At 35.3% G+C, this 22751-nt stretch overlaps 1 protein-coding gene across 1 annotated transcript in view; it reads left to right on the forward strand.

Moving 5' to 3' along the window:
- Positions 1–22751, forward strand: part of FAF1 (Fas associated factor 1) — a 431446-nt gene that overhangs the window by 167911 nt on the left and 240784 nt on the right. The window contains exon 7 of the mRNA XM_056122297.1: positions 354–459. Within this exon, the coding sequence (XP_055978272.1) occupies positions 354–459 (106 nt within the window). The remainder of the gene's footprint in view (positions 1–353; positions 460–22751) is intronic.

The following is a 22751-nucleotide window of genomic DNA, read 5'->3' on the forward strand; positions in this document are numbered from 1 at the left end:
TGAACCAAAGCTTTGAGTGTACGTTTTAGTGCCATATTTGTAAGTGTGATAAATTTGAAAAATTTGGATCTTCTGGAGGAAGTGACACATGTGGCTTGTGCAAAAAATTTATATATGCAAAGCATTTAGAGTTGAAACTTAAAAACACCTTGGTAGAGAAGGAGTTAACAGGTTAGCTCCCCTGGTTGTTCTCAGCATGCTCTCTTGCCTTTAGAAGCTGGAAAAGATGATAACATTGGGCCCGGACATGTCTGTGTAGAGGTTATAGTACTCCTGGGGTTTTTGCAGCTCTCTGGAAGCAAGATAGAACTTGTTCATCTCAGAGTTCCTTGTTTTTCTTTCAACCCTTTCAGTGCCCTGCAGGAGTCATTAAATCAAAACTTCATGCTGATCATCACCCACCGAGAAGTCCAGCGGGAGTACAACCTGAACTTCTCAGGAAGCAGTACCATTCAGGAGGTGAGTTATGTCTCACAGCTAAGGAATAAAGGTAACTCATTATAGCTATTGTTGACCCTGTTAAAGAGGGCTTATCGGTTCTGGTTGGAAACTCGCTTTATGTTTCATTATTGGGTTCTTAATTTTAATTAACTGGAGCATCAATGATTATTGTGGATATACTAAATGACTTGACCCAGAAAAATTGATGTTATAAATGAGAGATCTTGATAAGTATTTAAAATGTCAACCTAAAAGTCTGTTAATAAAATATATTTCATGACTTCATGGTTATTATTCAAAATTTTAGTTCAAAATTTTAGTTATTCAAAATTTTATTGACTGCATGCATTTTTATTATGCTTGTTCTTTATTTGAAAGGCTGCTCTAAAATATTTATAAATATGTACCCATGACTGTTTCCAAAAGGAATTTTAGAAGGCCTTTTCTAAGCAGCTCAATCTAGTCCTATGCATAGTGTCAAGGGTACTGTTGTCAGTGTTTTTAATCAGAATATCCGACAAGAGTTTATTTATAGAGACAGCATTTTTTCCAACGTAGCCAACCAGACAGCTATTTTGAAAAAGAACCTCCCCTAAGAGAGAAGAGGTACCTTCTTTCCTATGGTCCCACCCACCTAAAAGCCAGCAATTTATCTCCATGGGGGTATAAGGCTGTGAAAGGACTTATGTTTAGAAGCACTGAAATTGACAACTATATCACATTATCCCTTGTAAGTTGTGAAAACAACAAAAACAGCCATTTTTATACTGATGTTTTAAAAAATAGAATTAATCAGTGTTAATCTGAAACTATTTCATGTTTTCTTGTGTCACATTACTTAAAATCATTAGTAATGTTATATTGTAAGACCAAGTTATTTCACCCTAATCATTTTCAAGAATCATATGAGCTGTTTCAGTATTGTTTAAACTGTTAATAATTTCCTTTTTCATCTTTTGCCAATGAATTTTAACTTCGAAATTTGGCTTAAATAACCAGTTATTTATCACTTGGATAGCTTGTTGAAGAGTAAATTGTTTAAAAATTTGCTTCACTCTTAATTATTCTGGATGATAGATTTGAGTTCTTTTCCCAGGATTTGAAATATATTAGATGCTATTTCATTTTCAGTCACTCTAATGGATGTTTTACTCTATATTAAAAATTTTAATTCCTCGAAGAATCTTTATTTGTTTTTTCCATTAGAAATTGTTTACTTATAGCTCTTTTACATTTATTGTAAGTACCTTATGTTAAAATGTAAATTATATTTAAAATAATTAATAAGGAAATTTAGTTTCAAAATAAATAACTAGTTTAACCAGAAAAGCTAATACAGTAAGGGGTAATTCATTTCTTTGTTAATTTATTTTTTAATAACTAGCATAATATGTGACTCATAAATATATTAGATTCTTTTTTATTGAAATTTTTATAGCTAAAATGTTACCTTTTATAAAAAATATTTCATTGCTGTAGATTGAGTGTATTTCAGCTTTTTCCCACAAGAGGGCAGAAAGGACTATTAAACGGATAGTCTGAAAATGCTGTTCAGTGTTTTCAAATTAGCTTCTCTTATATTAACAAAAAGGAGCATAATGGCCAAGTTATTGTTTGATTTACAGATAATTGGCATATTGCAGGGAGGAGACTTAATTTCACCCTTTTAAATTAAACAGGGAGATTTAAAAAGACATAAAATATTCATTAATGTTCGGTGATTATAAAGTAGTGGCATATATTTATTTTGCCTTTATTACTGTTTCGATGGGAAAATACTGCAAATATTTCCGAAATCGAGTTGGCCATACTGACAAGTTGAAATGTTTAAGCAGCGTTAATGCAATCTGCTCACACCTGATATCCTATGCAGAATGATTCAAAATGACTACATCAATTATTAAAAGAAATATTTAAAATTCAGTTAAGGTGCCATTGTACGCCACAGTTGGCTGAAACTGTTCTCCATGGCTTGTTATTTAGATTATTAATGTATTTTAAGCTTCAAGGACTTGAAAACAGTACATTTTTTTCCACACCTTTTTGTGAGAGAAAATAGTCCTAGAAATATTCTTACATATTTTTTTAAGAAGTGGGCTTCTTCATATTTTAAAGTTGATTTCAAATAATGTTTTGAAATGGTAGTTGTAAGGAATTTACAGAATTAGTTGCTTTTCAGTGAAAATACTGGTAAACCTATTCTCTTTTATTCTGTACATTTGAGGAAAAGAGCATGGATTATGTACTCTAGGGTCATACTCTGTAGGCCTAATCCTAATACTTTTCTTCTTAAACTTGTAGCATATGGAAAGTGTGTGTGTTTGGGCAGGGGGTGGGGGGAGGAGAGGGGAGTCCCTAGATTTCAGGAGGACAAGGTGCTGTCCTCTGCTAAAACAGTGCATCTCACAGTGATACTTAAGTCTGTGCTTTTTCTTCTTGTTGTTGAATGATTTAAAGTCATTTTGTATCTTGAAAAAAATATGATCTTGAAATGATTTTGCAGTGTTATTTTATAAATGGTAGAATTCTGCTGTAAATATAGAATCTGTGATGAATAGAAATTATCAGTTTATGGTCAATAGTTTTAGAAATCTTTTTTCGTTGTTGTCTAATAGATTCAAGATGAAGTTTGACCAATATGTGGGGAAAGAAAGAATTTAAAAACATCTTTTCTAGTATAGTACTCTATTACTTTTGTTTTTAATGAAAAAGAAAATCATTTATATTTTTGCATATTTATTTTTGGGCCTTTTTTTTAAAAAAAGATAGCTTTTGTCAAATTTTTCTTAAAAGAAAATTTCTGTCAAATGAGTGGGTTTGACAAAAAGATGTTTCAACTTTTAATTAGACAAAATACATCTAAAAAATTCCAAAATAAAAAGTAGAACTTCATTACAGTTCGAATTTCAAATAAACTCTGTGACCATATGTTCATGCAAGTTAGTGGTGATAAAATGATAGTTGTACAAGTGTTTGTTAATTCTGGTCCTGTGGTTTCTGTCTTAGAATGCATGACTTACGTCTTTTGGTGCTCTAGATTTTAATTTAAGCTAGTTAAATATTGAGATCATATATAGTTAAAGCTCTGTACAAACCCTTCGATTTAAATTATCCTCCTACTTGCAGAAAAGGCAGTGTTATTATAAAAAGGCCAAAATGGAGAGTTGCAGGTGTTTTAAGTTTGTAAAAATCCTTTCTAGTTTTCATGATATGCCAAGAACTTTGTGAGAATCTGTCTTTCTAGCTTTCTAGTGACACATTAGCTATTTTGCTGTGCTTTAAAGTAATTTCCATAAAGATTTATATAAGCCTTCTTTGAAGAATTTTCAAACTGAGAATTCATATTTTTAAATAGTTAATTGTACTGATTCTGATAATTTTAATACTATTAAAGATCTGTAGTTACAAATAAACTTGGCAGTGGTTAAATTAAGGGGAAGGAAGATTGATTTGCCTATGGCTGAGCCTAAACCCAGGTGTGGAAAAGGATATAAAGTCCTGAAATCAAGCCAGCTTTTCTTGGAAACTAATTCTTTGTTATCCATTTTTCAACAATAATAGCAAAGCTTTTCTTAGGCAAAATATCCACATTTTGGGTAGATGTCATACAAACTTAAGGAATGTGCACATACAAAAAACAATAATAAGAAACCTAAGTATTTTTGGTGCAGCATCACGGAGTATCATTTATTTATTATACTGAGAAACACAATGAATAGCTATTGGAATTATTTAAATCCTCTTCCAAGTTTCACTTTACCCTAGAATTCTCACTGCTCTTATTAATGTTGATTTACTTACCAGGAAAATTGACAACCTATAAAGTTATCTTGCATGAAATAGTAAAATATTTTCCTACAAATACAATGATTGATAAGTGGGAAGCCAGTACTTTGAAGTGAACTAAATGTATACATCATATTTGTCTTAAGAAAAATATTGATTTAATAATTGTGAAATTTTGAAACTAATTATGATTCATAAAAAACTAAAATTCATCAGATTTTGTATCTGATTATCATCTTCCTTCTTTTACAACTCGAGTAATGTATATAATGTTAAAATCATTAACAGTAAATTAAATATGTAGTCTTTTACACATTCAAATAATAAGTAGTTTTCTAGTAGTGAATTGATTGTAATTTCCTAACATTCCCTTTTTGTGAATATTTAAAGTATAATTGTTGGTGAGTTTCATGTTTTTGTTTTTGTTTTGTTTGTTTTTCAATATGAAGGGGTTGGAGTGCTGGCACAAAACAGAAATGTTGGGAAACTGAAATTGTGCATATGCAAGAGGGTAAATTAAATTGTATGTTTATTCAAGGAAAAGTTTAAGTGGTTTGTTTTTACTGCAAGATAATGGCATATATAAACCCAGTTAGGATGAACTCATTTTAATTATTATATGTCATAGTTTGATTTTTCAAAACTTAAGATTACTAATGACGTCTTAGCAAGAATGAGAGATCGTTTTTAAGCAACTGGGTGGTGAATTTCAAGCATTTATTCTTAACTCTGAAAAATAGAGATTATGTCTTATTTAAGTATTTTAAGTTGTATTTATAACTGAGATCAGATGACTTCAAGTTAACAAATCAGTAATAGCCATTTTGTAAATATTGAGGGGTTTTGTGAATATTAATAAATTGTTCCCTTAGGAAATAAGTTTAAGTAATATTTACAGTGTCGTCATTTGGAACTGACATTTCTTTTTCCCCTCTGAAAATATAAAATAATCTGCATTGGAAATTTTTTTAACTTATGTATTTCTTTACTTACATTTCACGTAGATAGAATCATTGAAATTTTGGTAAGAATTAAGAACAATGATTTCAGTTCTTTGTTTCTTAAGCTATGTATATTCTAACATCTTCCGGGCCAACCAGGTTTCCTAATCTGTGATTTGTGTGTTGGTAATATTGAAATGTCTGGGGTAAGAGAAATTATGTTCAGTTATCAAAGACTAATAAACATAAGACATTTTTATATGCAAGAAAAGGCAGAGAGTAAATAATTGCACTGGTGACCAATACTGTAATAATCCTGTTTTACAATATGCACTTGACAGGTTGTAATAGTGCTAATTGAAGAGACTAATTCACACTTGCTTCATTCTATTCAAAGGCAAAATCAGCAGCTTGTTTTGCTTTTGACCAGATGGTCCTCATGAACACCTACTGTGCACTTTAAGTGCTTTACTAGAATTACAAAGGCTGGGGGCTGCGTTCGACTCCAAATGATTTGAGAAGAGAGAGAGAGAGAGAGAGGGAGAGGGAGAGGGAGAGAGAGGGGGGAAAAAACCTCTGTGCTCAATGGATTTGGTGCAAGTAAATTAATTCTAGTGGACCCATTACACACTGAGCCCCCTTTTCAAAGCTCTGAGCCTCCTCGCTTGCTCTGTAGCAATGAGAAAGAGAAAGAGAAAGGCAGATTACTGCAAACAGAAATAAAAAAAAGGAGTATGAAAGGGAGAAAAGAGGCCTTGAAGCCTTTCATATCATTTAAGTTTTTCAAGTGCGTTATTTTTGGGGAGGGTGGATATATGAAAAGCCAATTGGAGTTTTTTTTGTTTTAAAGTGCGCTATTTAAGCACCATGAATATAGGCGCAAGAGCAACAGTTGACTGAGTTTACTGTGGTGAAGCTTTGTGTCCGAGGATGAATCAAATTCATTATATTCAACTCTTTGTGTTTTAACGTGAATGTAGGGTTAGTTTCACAAGACTGTGTCTGTTTAGGATAATTATAATTTAATATTTTCCTTTCATAAAGTTATCACTGTAGATGTCTAAAATTTTAATCAAAGCAGATTTTGTACATTGACTTTGAAGTGCCCTGGCAGTTTAAAATTCAAAGGAAAGCTTTTTTAGTTTTCAAAAGAAAAGAAAGGCTCATTCTAATGGCATTGAAGTAGAGATTATTATAACTAATTAGAAGTCACACATCTGTTAGCTTTTGGTTTGTGACTTATTTTTTTTTTAGTAAAATATATACTTTAAGAAATATTGCTGTTATTGAGTAAACCCCCAAATAAAATACACTTAGAATCATTTATTTGAACCTGCAGTATTTCTAAATCTTTTATCGTCCCATTAAAAAAAGTAATATTAAATGTTATCTGGAATTGTGTGATTAATAACTTTAAGTTGAAATATATTTCTAAATAAAATATTTTTATTCAGTTCTTGCTAGCATACTTCTGACTATTCGCTAAGTTATTATGAGATAACAGGAAAATATAAGCAAACCTAGTTGGTGCAAATTTCTTATTCTTAATTCTTAAAGCTGTTCATCTACAATACTGTAATTTGGAGTACTGATAACACTAAAAACTAAGTTTTGTATTCTAAGCGATGTGACTTGTGATATTAGGGATTACACCTAGCAATACATGTCAGTTATTTTGTTAAATTTTATGCTTTAAAATTCAATTCTTATGATTCATTTTGTCTGGTTTTGTTTGATGATATGTTATTAATACAATTATAGCTACTTGTGAAGGATACAACAAAATCACACTGTAGTATATAATTTAATAATTTTAAATATTTCATAGAAAATACTGCTTTGAAATTTGGCTGATCTTTTTAAGTGAGTGTCTTGTAAAGGGCCATAATTCAGCAATATGTTTTGTCAGTATGCTTGCATTACATTTTTTGAAAATAAGATATGGACCTGTTCTAACAATCTTTATATTTCAGATTTAATTTTCAAAAACCTTTGTGAAGACAGTAGGTATTCCTTATTGTTATTTAAAATAAGTTTGACTTCTTTCCTATAAATGTGGTCATTATCTTAGGACTTTTTCATTGAAATGAAATGTAGGTTATAGGGTGGGGAGGAATATAAAGGGAATCCCCAAACTTTGAACCAACAAAACGTCCAATGAAATTTTATAAGTAATGAGGTGTTAATGAGTTGATACCCTTGGGGGAACAAGGATTTTAAGAAAAAAATGGAATAATTGGGAAAAACTGACTGAAAAAAATTTTTGCATTCAACTATTAAGATAAGACCACCAAATTCTCTCTCTCGTAGGTACCATACGAAAATATCTTTAAAGCCTCAATTATCAGAAATGGGTTGATCATGACCAGGCAGTCAGTTACTGAGGTCGGGTTAGTTTTTTTTTGTTTTATAGACAAGGTAGTAAGGACCTTTCTCATCATGATTTTATTTCAGTATTAGAATATTAATTCCTAGATTCCTGAATGCCAGAGTTTGGTTCTCTTCTCTAGGGAAAAGAGTTGAAAAATACTGCAGTTTTTCTATAGTCCTTGGGACAGTATCATATTACTTTAACTGAGAAACATTTTGACATTTAAGTATCTGTTACCCTTAAATTAAAACTAATGGCCTCCTTATCCCCCCACCCCCCTCAGGGGGGTGGGAATTAAAGAATGGTAACTGAATACAAATTGCTTAAACAATATATCATCAAGACCAGATATAATAAGAGAAAGCAGTCATGTAGAAAATTATTTACATGTTTATCCTTGTATACTAATGATAGCTTGACGGTAACCTCTTAAAACATCTCCCCCCCCCCCCCCCACTCTGGTATGTCTTTCTACATGTCTGAATATGTGGTGAAGAAGTTATTCTTTTTTAATACATGTTTAGTGTGATAAATACACTTTAAAAATCTTTTCTGCCCAATTTAGGGTACTCCTGCCCCTGTTTCCTTTAAGATGTCTGTTATTTATTAGACTTTTTAAAAAAAAAATAAGAAAAAAAACTTTAAAAGCTCATAGCAAATATTTTCCTTAAATGACAAAATGTATTCCTTGCTTTGTGGTCATTGCGTGACTAGACAGTAGAGTGCTGGATTGTTTTAAGGTTTTTACAGCTGCAAGGCAAAAGCATCTGCTCATTGCAAAGCCCGCATTGTTTAATTTTGACACTGACTTTTCCATGCGTCTTGTACCAAGCACTGGATTAGATGCCACTAAGATGAAATTTGTTTTAAGTTGCTCCCAAAGTGCAGCTGTCTTCATATATAGCCTTGTAGCTTAACCAAAACAGACAGACATAGGATCAATCAGAATCTTTGTACAGGGTCACCTCACTAGGCTAGGGAGGCTCAGAGGAAGAATGCTAATGATATTATTTATCATGAATAACTGCGAAATTAGTTTCTAGGCTGGCTTAGTGTATGTAAAAGTATTCCCTTCCCCTTTAACTATGGAACCGTTATTAAGTATTTGATTTTTAAACTTGAGTATAGTTGTCCAGTATTAAGATGCCTGTCTATGCAATTAGACACTATTCGTCCATAATCAGTTGAAAGAAAAAGAATGAGTTTATTGGTCACTAAAGTACTAATTGACTGAAAATAAAACTCATTCTAAAATAGCTCTGCTAAAAATCTTGAAAAGTGGACATTTTTATAGAATGATAATTTTTCTTTAATGTTTCAAGTGAATGAAAAATGAAAGAGCACCTCACTTCCCGGGTTTCCTGGGATTGTGTGAATTTCTACCCAGCTGGTCCAAATTGATTGATACAGGGCCAAATATTTGTCTGCCTACATTTCAAAGTCTATAATTTGCTAATGAATTGTGGTAATAATCTTTCATCATACATGAAAGATTTAGCCAAACAATTTGCTAAGTATGTATTTTGATCATAAAATTTTTGGACTTACACCAAGCTTTACATCTATTTTACAGCTAATGCTTGGGGGTGGAGGGAGAGTTAGGGGGAGAAATAATACAGAACATGGACACTTGATGGAAAGGAATGAAGGAGATGAGAGAAAAAGGTACTTTGGAAAATCATAATGTGAGGGAAATTCTTACATGACATTAGAAAACAAATTATATTTGCACTTAGAGTACAAAATAGAATTTTTTTAAAAAACAGCAGTTTTATTGTGCAGTATCCAGAGTATTGATAGCCAGGTAGATGTAATCAGACAGGGGCCTTTATTTGTATTCTCTCTCTCTCTCTCTCTCTCTTTCTCTCTCCCCCTCTCTCTCCCTCCCTCTCCTTCCTTCCTTCCTTCCTTCCTTCCTTCCTTCCTTCCTTCCTTCCTTCCTTCCTTCCTTCCTCCTTCCTCTTTCTTTCTTTCTTTCTTTCTTTCTTTCTTTCTTTCTTTCTTTCTTTCCTTCCTTCCTTCCTTCCTTCCTTCCTTCCTTCTCCCTCCTTTTGATATTCTATGAATTAAGATGTGATTTTCTAGAAACTTTATGTTAGAAAATTTATACTGTAAATTTTTAGCTAGAAAAGTTAGCTGCTCAAAATTGGAAAATTGAACACATGAAATATAAAAGCCAAATGTTTGTTAGAATTTATTTAAAGACTTAAAATTAGGTGAAAAAAACTGTTCTTTGGCCAATTCCAGAAGATGAGAATGGACCATCCTAGTTTTTGAAATGACTATAAGAATCCAAGATAATTTTTTCTGTCACCAAAAAAAGCCCATATCAAGGAAATTGAGACATTTTGAAAGATCATTTGAGCCAAATAAATGAAAAGACCTTCATTTGGGAAAGTGTAAGCTTCAATATATTTTGTGAGAGCACATAATACATATTCTAGAAAATAACAGAGACAGAAAAGCCCTAGACAAGACACTGTTCCTTCCACTTTATAGATTTTAATGATAAGCAACTCTAGATTTTTTACATACCTGCTGGGTTTCTTTGAAATGTCACATTCCCAGTGCATTTTAATTTGTGTCTATTTATATAGTTCTGTTTTTCTCTAATAATGGTTAGCCTATTGTTAATACAGTGAATGTTTATATAAGGTATATTGAACATCCGTTTTTCTTTTTAAAAACTGACAGTTAAAAGAAAATAATTCTTGTGTCCCCCTACTTTCTCTGTTTTCTCTCTCTTCCGTCTCGCTCTCATTGTGATGGCAAGTGATGACACAAATTTTGTGGGTAGTGGTGATAGCACATGTGGTGGTGGTACCCAGAGATGGTTGTACACTTTTTAAGGGCTCCATGGATCCCAAATGGTAGTGCTTGCCAGTATTATACTTGGAGCATATGGGGTAATGCTGAGGATCAAATTTGTGGCTGACTGCTTGCTTGCACAGCAGGTGTTTTGTCACTGGGCTATTCCCAGGCTAGATTGGAAATTATAATTTTTTGGTTTTGGAAGGGGTAGTGGGATTGAAATAATCATTATGTTCAGGCCTTACTCCTGGCTTTGCACTCAGGGATCATTCTTAGGGGGCTTTGGGGTGCTGTTGATTAAACCCGGGTTGGCCTCATGCAAGGCAGGTGTTTTACCCACTGTATTATCTCTCTGGTCCCTAGATTGGAATTTTTTTAAGTATTAGGAAAGTTAAAGATATATATAAATTAAAAATATGTTTTTATTCATTCTTGTTTCTTTTGGTTTTGTTATTTGTATTTGTAGCCCGGTCTTTGCTTAATGAAAATGTGAACTATTTTCTTCTCAGAAGTTTAAGGACTGGAGAAATAGTACAGTGGGTAGGGTGCTTGCCTTGCATGCAACCAATTCAAGTTTCATCTCTTGACATTTTACGTGGTTCCCTGGGCCCTACTACCAGGAGTAATTCCTGAGCACAGAGCCAGGAGCACACCCTGAGCACTGTCAGGTGTGGCTGAAGAACAAAAAATAAAAGTTCATTTTAATTGTTTAAAATTATTATAGGATATTAAATATTTTTCTTTTAGCTTATTTCTTTTGAATTGAGTGATTTTTTTTATCCTTTCTGTCACTGTAACTGTCCACCTCTTGTTCATCAATTTTCTCGAGCGGGCCCACTAACACCTCCATTGTGAGACTTGGTTGTTACTGTGTTTGGCATATCGAATACATCATGGGTAGCTTGCCAGGCTTTGCTATGCAGGCAAGATACTCTCGGTAGCTTGCTGGGCTCTCCGAGAGGGGCAAAGGAATCGAACTCGGGTTGGTCATGTTGGCTGTGTACAAAGCAAATGTCCTATCCACTGTGCTATCGCTCCAGCCCATTTATCCTTTATACACAGTAAACAAAGGAATTTTAATTTATTTTTAAAGGCTGCTATCTTCTTGCAGGTGAAAATTTTTGTTGATGGTAACCGATATGCACATAATTTTCTAAAATACTTTATGATTATCTTTAGGAGATCATAAAATATCCTAAGAATCCTGAGTTTTGTTGGTAATGATAATTTTGGATATCATAATCGATTTTTGTTATAATGAATGAAGCAATATACACACGACTAAAGTGTGATTGATATGTTAATGTACATTATAGCATAAATATAAATAAAATATGACTTCTTTAAATTGGTTGACTTTGTGTTTAACTTGTATAACCTCTTGTGCTTAAAGTTATTTTAGGCACCAGGAAGATAGTACAGCTAGGATACTTGCTTGCACACAACCAACCCAGGTTTGATACCCAAACCCATATGGTCCCTCTAGTTAGTCCCACTAGGAGTCATTACAGTGACTTGTTTGTTTAAGCATTTCCCCTGTTAAACTAAGAGTACCTTACGAACAACATCAATCCGAAAGAAATGGCATTGAATAATCTCTTTATTTCTGGGCCTACCATTAAATTTTCTCATGGAATGGTATGCTTAAGGAATTACTGAATTAAAAAAGAAGAATCTATAAATCAGTCTTTTTACTACTAAGGATGTTAAGTACAGATTTCTAAGTACTCCTAGCATTTCATGTATAGTGACATGAATATGTACTTTCTGAGGGAATGTTTTGAGGATTTCTGTGATTTGACATAAAAATTGTTACTTATTGGAGAGGTAGTACAGCTTGTAGGGCGTTTGCCTCACACGCAGTTGACCTGGGTTTGATCCCAGGCCTCCAATATTGTCCTCTGTGCATTGCTAACAGTAATTTCTCATTATAGTATCAGGAGTAACTCCTGAGCATTGCTGATGTGCCCCAAAAACAGAATGGGAAAAAGAAAAAGGAAAAAGGAGCAAAAAGGACTCTTGTTAAAATGGTAAAGAGAAGTGGACAATTGTTTAAAATGTTTTCATTTCATGACACCCTGCCATTAGCAGTTTTGTTGAACCACACAGTACCCAAAATAAATTTAAAAAAAACCAGATTGGTTAAAAATGATGCTGAGAATCGTTTTCATAAAAAGTTTAAAATAAAGCTTGTTTTAAAAAACATGCTTAGTTTTGGGGCTGGAGCAATAGCACAGTGGGTAGGGCGTTTGCCTTGCACACAGCCGACCTGGATTCAATTCCCAGCATCCCATGTGGTCCCCTGAGCACCGCCAGGAGTAATTCCTGAGCGCAGAGCCAGGAGTAACCCCTGTGCATCGCCGGGTGTGACCCCCCCCCAAAAAAAAAATAAAAAAAAAACATGCTTAGTTTTTAATTTCTGCCAGGTATCTTCTTGGTAGTTTCCTTCTAAATAAGGCTGTGGCTGAATTTTTAAAAAAGTTTCTTGAACATAGGAATGCAGTGTTGCAGATTTAATAAAACTAACAGTATTTTTTTTTGATTGCCTGAAGTTAGCATGCTGATGTAGGAAATCTGAGTTCTAATCCTTCTTTCTTTAACAAGCTGCATGATCACCCCCAGGTGTCCTGATATTTCTTTTTGTTTGTTTGTTTGTTTAGCATTTTTATAAGGTAGAAATGCAAATACTCAAAAGTTTTTGCCTATAAAATTACAGAATTTCTTGGAGCTTCAAAATGTGAACAGATTTCTTGTATTCCTTTGAACGTGTATCCCATTTCTCTTACAGCACTTCTGTTCTTGTTTTGTGTTTTTGTTTTGCTTTGTTTTGTTTTTTCTTTTCAGGGTAGACTCCTTAAAGGCAGGTTCTCAGTAGTTTAATCTTTATATTTAGAGCACTAAATATTGTGTAGAAGTGTCTTTTACATGACTGTTGAGTAAGAAATTTATAAGGGCAGGCATTCAGTGGTTGAAAAGAAATTGTTAATAATCTGTTTTTTTCTGTCTAGTTATATGAATTTGGGTAATTCGCTTACTCCAGTTATAGACCAATATAAATATAGGAAGTGATTTCAAATGTTTCTGCTTCTCTAATGTTTGTAATTTAAACAGAACATAGTGGTCTTTCTATGTCTACATGTCAAGGAGGCATGTCTTATTTTCATATTTATATGTGTACAACTTTTTTCTCTGCCTGTCTGTCCCAAATTAATCTAATTAGGGGGGTTCTGATGTAATAAATGACATGTTTAGCCTACAAAGACATACCTATATTTGCCACAATACATGTTTTTCCCATGTCTTTTGGGGGAAGTGATTGGGAGTGTCCTTAGTGGTGCTCAGGAATTCTAGCTTATTCTCAGCCAGAGAGGCCAGTGGTTTAGTGGAAGTACCTGAGGATGAGATAATTGCTCTGGTCTTTAGGTGCCAGAGAAACCTGGAACACCTCTGTGATTCTGGAGTCATCCAGAGCCATGTCTTGGGGCCACTGGTAGTAGGAGCCTAACCCAGGCAGGGCACATGCCCTCAACTAATATACTGTGAAGTGTAAACGGAAGTGTAAACTATACTGCGAAGTGCAAACGGAAGAGAGAGAGAGAGAGAGAGAGAGAGAGAGAGAGAGAGAGAGAGAGAGAGAGAGAGAAGAGAATAGCACATCCTCATGTAATGTCATGGGTAGTTTTTTGGAAAGAGTGACTTTATAGAAAATGTTGTATAATGAAACCAGTGTTACTGTTGGCTGTATAAACAAGAGTTAAGCATGTTAACAAAGTTAAGTTCTCCTGACATATTACTGGTCACAAGAATACCACAAATTCCTAAATAAAGACTTGAAATAGGCGCGTGTGTGTATATGTATGCGTTTTGTTAGGTATTGAACACAGGGCCTCACACATGCTAAGAGTGCATTCTCAGTAGAGTCCATACCTAGCCCTCAAAACATTTTAATGTTAAATAATAATCTGGGTTTACTCGTGTATTTTCCAACCCAGTTATACTAGTTCATGGGTGTGGATAGCTGAATACTATTTTGTGAACTTAGGAAGATAGAAGAAACCAGCTATGAATATAAAGCATTTCCATTGCAGAGGTCTCTGTCTCTCTCTCTCTCTCTCTGTCACTCTGTCTCTCTCTCTCTGTTCTCTCTCTCTCCCTCCTTCCTCTATAGCTCTCCTTCCCTGCCCCCTTCCTTTTCTCCTACCTGCTCTCCACTCATTGGCAGTACCATTCTTCCTGTCTTGATAAATTTAACTATTCTATATACCTTATTTAAATGGAGTTATATAGTACTTTTCCTTTATGATTTGCTTATTTTGACTTAGCATAATGTACTCAAGTTTCATTCATATTACAGTATGTGTCAGATTCTTTTTTGACACTGAATAACAGTTTATTGTGCGTGTGTGTGTGCGCACGCGTGTGATGTGTGTGTGTAGCCTGTGACATTTTCAGTTTTTATGTGTCGCTTTTTGATACCAACTTCTGAAGTGACCCATTATAGCATGAACTATAATTTTCTTTCTGCTTCAGAGTTTGAACCTAAAAAAGTGTCTATTGGAAATCAAGTCTGTTAAACACACATGTTTCAATAGCGCAGTAAGGATGGCATTTCTGTCCATTATCACCTTGTTAAACTACTCCTGCTATGACTTTGCTGCCTACTTTGGCATCTTTTGCTTAACTGAGTCGCTCACCTTTCAATTTCTAAGTTGGATGCCAATAGTGTGAAACATCTCAAATTAGCTGAAAAATTTTCTTTCATATTATAAGTAGTAAGTGATTAATTCTCTCTAGTCTTAGTACAAATACTGACAAGTGAAAAAATATCTTAGGACCTTAAGATTACCTTAAGACTTTCTGTATTTAAACAACTTGTACTTAATGTTACTATCTTTTTTACCAAGAGTAACATTAGTATAAGATTAGATGTAAAGCAGCTCAGTAATTTTACCTTGATTTTCCCTAAAATGTCCTTAATTATGATTCAAGTTTAAAAGTGTTGTGCTTTCTGATTATTCTGTATGCTTAGTGCTATACAAACTTGAAACCACTGAAAATTTCTTTTGTTTTGAGGAAGATAAACATGTTCATATCACAACATTGAGTATTAGAAGAGTAGAAATAACAACGTAGTCTCTGAGATTTTCAGTAAGTTTTATGTTCTATAAGCTTTATGGGGATCCCAGGCCTGTAAATTCCTTTCAGAAAGGCTGAGTTCTACCAGTGTGTATTAAATATGTAGCAGATTCACCCTCTTCACCTAGAAGGTAAATAGGCTAATCACTTATCAACGTAATTTTTTTGAGTTCTGCTCTTGCTTTATACAACTGATAAAATCTTTTGTTGGCAAATCGAGATAGAGAAAAGATGACATTATCTAACATGCATATTTGTTGGTTTTACAGAAAGTGCGAAAAATTTTCAAACAGTTCTAATTAGGTGCAAGTGCACTCTATCTCTGGAGGTATGCCTTTCAGCTACTCAGTTGCACATTGAAATTCTGTGCAGTATGGAATTGATGCACCACAGATACTAAAGATGTTAGAGTCAAGCAAAATAATAATGGAGTGATGACATTTCAATAAAAACTTGCCTGGTCTGTGGAAAAGTTAAAAGATTGAAGCTATTCAGAAAAATAATCCCCTGTTTAGGTTAGAAAATTAGAGTGGGCTAGTATTTATATCTGTATATATGTACATATTATTGAGTTATGTCCCAGTTATTATGGAATTCATAATAAAGCATAAATTTTTTTCTCACGAAGTTATGGTCATCACAAATTTTGGTAGGAAAGAAAAGAAGCATTGATGCATGAAAGTTATTTTTTAAAGACTTTTAAGAAAAATAATGAATTCTGAATATAGCATCCAATCTATAGTAGGTTATCACTTTATACTTAAGAAGTACATGGATACAGAGTTCAGGGCTATACAGGTTAAAGACTTGTCTTGCTTGTGGCCAGCCTGGGTTTGATCCTAGACACCTGGACCACCTCTGTTCCCTTGTGGGCCACAGGCCGTATCCCCAAAACAAAAACAGCAGCAGCAACTTTTCATGGTACCCATGAGAATAGCATATTCTGGGGCTGGCATGAGTATAGTGGGTAGGGTGATTGTCTTGCATGCAGCCAACCAGGATTCAAACTCTGACATCACATATGGTCCCCTTGTGCTGCTAGGAGTGATCCCACACCACTACCTGTGGCCCAGAAACAAATATTAAAGCAAATAAAAACCCAAAAGCAAACAAATCCCAAGCAGAATAGCTTCTTCTTTTTTGGGTATTTGTGTGTATTTTGGGGGCTTCAGGGGAGCAATATAAGCCACACCTGACTGTGCTCAGGGCTTATTCTTGCCTTCGTGCTCAAGGATTAGTTCAGGTGTGTATGGGTGGGGCGGGGGGGGGGCGTCATATGTGATACTGAGGATGGAACCAGAGTGATTTACATGCAGAACAAGCACCTAAGCCTCTGTACTATCTCCAGCTCCTTCTTTTTTGGGAGGGAGGGAGTATTGGGGAAATTAGGGCCACACTCAAAGATGAAAAGATATATGTATATTAAAATCATACTTTTATTATATTGTATGATATATTGTATTGCCGACCCAAGTTCAATTCCTCCGCCCCTCTCGGAGAGCCAGACAAGCTACCGAGAGTATCTCGCCCGCACAGCAAAGCCTGGCAAGCTATCCGTGATGTATTTGATATGCCAAACACAGTAACAACAAGTCTCACAATGGAGACGTTACTGGGCCCGCTTGAGCAAATCGATGAACAACGGGAGGACAGTGCTACTACTAATATATTGTATTATATTTAAATTATAGGTAAAGGTAAAGGCCCTCCCGTTGATCGTCGATTTGCTCGAGCGGGCCCAGTAACGTCTCCATTGGAGACTTTGTTGTTACTGTGTCTGGCATATCGAATACTCTCGGTAGCTTGCCGGGCTCTCCGAGAGGGGCGGAGGAATCGAACTCGGGTCGGCCATGTTGGCCGCTTGTAAGGCGAACGCCCTACCGCTGTGCTATTGCTCCAGCCCATTTAAATTATAAAGATAAAATATAATACATATATTATATATGTAGCACCGTAGCACTGTCCTCCCGTTGTTCATCGATTTGCTCGAACGGGCACCAGTAACGTCTCCATTGCGAAACTTGTTACTGTTTTTTTTTTTGCATATTGAATATGTCACAGGTAGCTTTCCAGGCTCTGGTGCTTGCCTGGCTCTCCGAGAGGGGCGGAGGAATCGAACCCAGGTCGACCTGGGTCAGCCATGTGCAAGGCAAACACCCTACCCGCTGTGCTATCAATCCAGCCCGTTATATATATATATATTTTTATATATACAAAAACATATGTTTTTCTGAAAATTGATAATAATCCTGTGTAAAAGTGGGGCTGGAGCGATAGCACAGCAGGTAGAGAGTTTGCCTTGCACGCGGCTGACCTGCATTTGATTCTTCCGCCCCTTTTGGAGAGCCCGGCAAGCTACCGAGAATATCTCGCCCACATGGCAAAGCCTGGCAAACTACCTGTGACATATCCGGTATGCCAAAAACAGTAACAAAAAGTCTCACAATTTGTTGTGAGACGTTACTGGTGCCCACTCTAGCAAATCGATGAACAACGGGAGGACAGTGCTACAGTGCTACTCTGTAAAAGTGAACTCTGACAATCGACAAGTGTGTTCCCTGCATCTCCTTATTTATGCATTTTGCTACAGTTTAAAACATCATAATTTGTGGACTTTTCTACTTAAGGAGATAAACCCATATATGTTAAAGATGATTTGTAAGTACTATAACAGAAGTTGTAAGATTGTAAGGACTTTGCCTACGTGGTTAAAGACCTTCTCTGGAAACAATACTTTTAAAGTGCCAAAAGATCAAAATCTCAAATGTTGAAATGTTGAAAACTGAGATCCAAAACAACTCAGTTTGGATTTGCATACTTTCCAAAAAATGCCCTTCCTCAGAATAAAGAGAATTTTTGACATGCTTAGCACTTTCTGACCAAAGATACTGCTGACATAGCAGTTTCTTCGCTGTTAAAAGACACATTAAATGTTGCACTATTTATTTTTAGGGATTCCTTATTATTTATTCTCACACTCACTGCTAAATCTGACATAGAAAAAGTAGCATTTTCACTTTGCATAATGAATGGCACTCTTAAATATGCCTCCCCAATACCATGTAAACTATGCATACAGTTTTGCCTCTGTTGGATTTGGAATTGTAGATTTATGTTTATTTTTTATTAATAACTAGAAAAAGGTAGCCCTTTATAAACATTTATTTGAAGTTTTGATAAACATTGTAATAGAAGATGGATGCAGTATATGCTGTCTGTGCAGGAGCCCTAGTTCTATTACCAGCAACTCATGGTAGATTGTCTTGTGCACTACTTGGTATAGTTTCCCATAACCTATCTTAGAATTAAAGAAAAAAATTTTTTTTACCTGTCACTTTATTTTGATTTTTTGATTTTTTTTTTTTTTAGGTTTTTCTTCTATTAAATTTTTAGCAGTATTTTCACAATTTACTGGTGTGTTCTATCTGTGCATCTGTCCTGGTGCTAGATGTATAAATAGAATAAAGATACTTATAATTTGTTTATTGCAGTAGCACAGCGGTAGGGCATTTGCCTTGCACGTGGCCGACATGGCCAACCAAAGTTCGATTCCTCCACCCATCTCGGAGATCCTGGCAAGCTCCCCTTAACATGTTTGATATGCCAAACGCAGTAACAGCAAGTCTCATAAAGGAGACGTTACTGGGCCTGCTCGAGCAAATTGATGAACAAGGGGAGGACAGTACTATAGACAGTGCAGTTCTAGTAGGGTTTTTGCATGTTTATGCATGTCTTAAGAGAGGTCTATTTTTTAAATTTTTTTTGCAAGTTTGACTATCAAAGTAGTTTTTCATAACACTGATTTTTATAAGGATTATGTGCTGAAGATTTTTCAGTAAATGAGTGTTTTTTCAATAAATTAAAAATCAGTTTTGTGAAAGGTTGATCTTTTTTCTCTTTTAAAGTTAAATAAATATGTTAACGGATCAAGATATATTTCAGGCCTTTCACCCTTTGAGATTGTGATTTTTCAGGGGGCACACCTGGTGATACTCAGGGGTTACTCCTGACTTTGTACTCAGGAATCACTCCTGCTCAGGGATCTTACAGAATGCCAGTTGGGCATGCAAGGCAAACACCCTACCTGCTATAATTTTGCTCTGACCCCCTAATTTTCAGAACTTTTAAAAGGATTTTACTTTTTGTTTGTTTGCTTTTGTGCCACATCTAGTGGTGTTCAGTTCTGTGGTCCGGAATCACTCCTGGTGGGGCTCAGGCCCATATAGGATGCCGGGGAAAATCTAATCTGGGTGCAAATGTTCTGCCTGTTGTACTATTGCTTTGGTCCAGGATTTTACTCTTTTGCCACCTCTCAGGACTATGATATTTGAGATTTTGTCTTTTAGAATTGTAAACCAAATCCATTTGAGCTGAATTTTTTAAAAATAAAGAACTTAGAATTAAAAAAAAAAAGATAGTACAAAAGTTAAGGCACTTGCCTTGCCATCCCGCACAAACCATGGTTCAGATTTCCAGCACAGTCTTGCTTGTCCTTCTTCCCAATAAGGAAAGATTAAGAATTTTCAAGGTGAACTAGAGGAAAAAGCTGTAAACATGAATGTTTGTTTTAAATAAAAATTGTATTTTTGTTACATCTAGAAGAAAGATCTGTTTTATCATAAGGGTCTGCTCAGTGTAGTTGCCCCACATAGCTTAATATCCAGTAAAAATTTAGAACTTGAATAAGAAATTTTAAAGGCTTAGGTCTAAAATGCTCTCTGTAAATCTCTTGCTTTTTTCTTCTAAACTGTTTTTGTTCTATCTTCCCAAGTGGTAATATATTGCCTCCATATAAAGCTTTGTGTTTATTCTACTGGTATCCTAACAGGAGTGAAATTTGTCTCTCATACTTAAAGTACAATTCCTACTGCATATTTAATTGATTCGGATTGGGACACATTATTTTAAACAAGTAACTTTTGGTGGGTGAAGGGATAATGATACATTATTAATTAAGAAAAAGTAGATAGGGACAGATGTTCTAAGTGCAGTGGAATGCTTTTATATGTCAAAAAAATTTTTTTTGATTTTTTGGTGTTTGGGTTACACACAGTGTGCATGGTTTACTTCTGGCTCTGTCCTCAGGAGTTACTCCTGGCAGTGTACAGGGGACCATATGGGATGCTGGGGATCAAACCTGGGTTGACTGCATGGAAGCCAAATGTCTTATCTGCTGAATTACCACTCTTACCTCTGCTTTAATAGGTTTAAAATAGGGAAATTACATAAGTTTTTTTGTTGTTGGTAGTGGTGTGTTGGGCCACACCTGACAGGGTTTACTCCTAGCTCAGCACAAAGGAGTCACTCCTGTTGGGGGTGGGTGACCATATGTAGTACTGGGGATTGAACCCTGGCTGACTGCTTGCAGGCCAAGTGCCCTGTTTGCTGTAGTATTGCTCTGTCCCCATCATCATCATCATCATCATCATCATCATCATTTTCTTCTTTCTTTCTTTTTTTTTTTGCCATTTAATTAATTCCAATTCCCCTCTTACACTTTATATAAAAACTGTGACTTACAATGTTGTTCAATATTACGGGCATTCAGTATTCCAACACCAGTCCTCCTACCTTTACACCTTCCCTCTACCATTGTCTCTGGTTTTTTCAATCACCTGCCCCCATAGCAGATCCTCAATAATTTATTTTATATTGCTTGTTATCAATAATTTACTAAGAGAATGATCAAAAAGTGTATCCTTAGAAGGAAGTTAGTGAAGATTGTTGTATCTTACTTTGAAGCCAGTAAGTCCTTGTATAAGAGATTGCTAAAATCTTGTTATAGGTTAAGTCTTCTGTGTTTACATTTTGTTAATTGAGATTGATTGCCTTGCATATTATATCTCATCCAATGTGGTCTGCTACTACTGGTTTATCAGTGTTACAGAGTTTGAGATATTGCATTGCTGCAATATGGTTGCATGCTACAGGATGTTCAAAAATTTTATGTACCTGGGTGATGTAGCTGGAGTTACGATGGTTTAAATTTCAGTTAAATTTTAAGCTTTGGGGTGTGTGTATGACTGCTGATGCTTCGTGAAGTGCAGGGAGATAATCGGAGGAAGGCCATCCAAACTTCGTGAAACCGAGCCATTTCAGTCACAAAATCCACATACCTGAGTTTTTCTACAGATTAATTTCTGGATGAGGCTCTTCCCCAGCAGTGGGGTCTGGCCGAAAGGATGCTGATGATTGTGGAGTATGGGCTGGAGCGATAGCACAGCGGTAGGGCGTTTGCCTTGAGTGTGGCTGGTTTGCCGAGCCAGGTTCGATTCCTTCTCGATTCCTCCGCCCCTCTCGGAGAGCCCGGCAAGCTACCAAGTATCTCGCCCGCCAGGCAAAGCCTGGCAAGCTACCCGTGATGTATTTGGTATGCCAAACACAGTAACAACAAGTCTCACAATGGAGCCATTACTGGGCCCACTCGAGCAAATCGATGAACAGTGGGAGGACAGTGCTACAGTGTAGTGCTACAATTCAAGTTTTAATATCTAAAAGTCTCTGAGTATGTACTTTATAAGTGTTTCCTAGTGGGATCGTTACGTTGAAAAGCGTATCTAAAAGTTTTTCTTTTATGAAATGATTTGGATGAAAAAGGGATTGGCTTTTTTTTCAAAGATTCATACAATTGATCTTGTAGAAACTTAAGACTTGTTTGGAGCAATGGTAGGGGAAAAAAACATTGAGGTTTTGTTTTGTTTTGTTTTGTTTTGTTTTGGGGTCATGTCTGGCGATGCAGAGCTTACTCCTGACTGCATTCAGGGATCACTCTTGGTGGACTTGGGGGACCAGATTTTTGAGGATTTTAAGAATAGAATTCAAATAGAGGTGTTCCATGTAATAAGTTGTATCTGTACCCATACGCTTAATGTTAGCATAAAATTCAGTAATGTGTGCAAATAGTGCATATCCATTGATACCCCAAAATGGCATTTCCACTGTTAAAATGGTCTCTTCCACTTTTTAAACACAAAATGCTTCCTAATGCTTTATTTATCTCGTTAGTATAATTATCACATTGTACCATAAATATTTGTTCAAGGAAATGATCCTAACAGGGCTCTGAGTTCCCAAAGACAACAAAATATTGTCTTTTTCTACCTTTGTGTATCTCTTGCAGAGGTTGCAGACTGGCAAATATAAAGTAATTTTGTTTGGCCATGTACTAGTTTTGGTCCAAGAGGGTTTTAAGTTTGAGCTAGTTGCCACTATTAAAAATTAGTATGTTGTTGGCAGGAGAGATGTACAGAAGACAAGGTGCTTGC

This window comes from Sorex fumeus, unplaced genomic scaffold (assembly GCF_029834395.1).
Source record: "Sorex fumeus unplaced genomic scaffold, SorFum_2.1 ptg000045l, whole genome shotgun sequence".
Classification (NCBI taxonomy): domain Eukaryota; kingdom Metazoa; phylum Chordata; class Mammalia; order Eulipotyphla; family Soricidae; genus Sorex; species Sorex fumeus.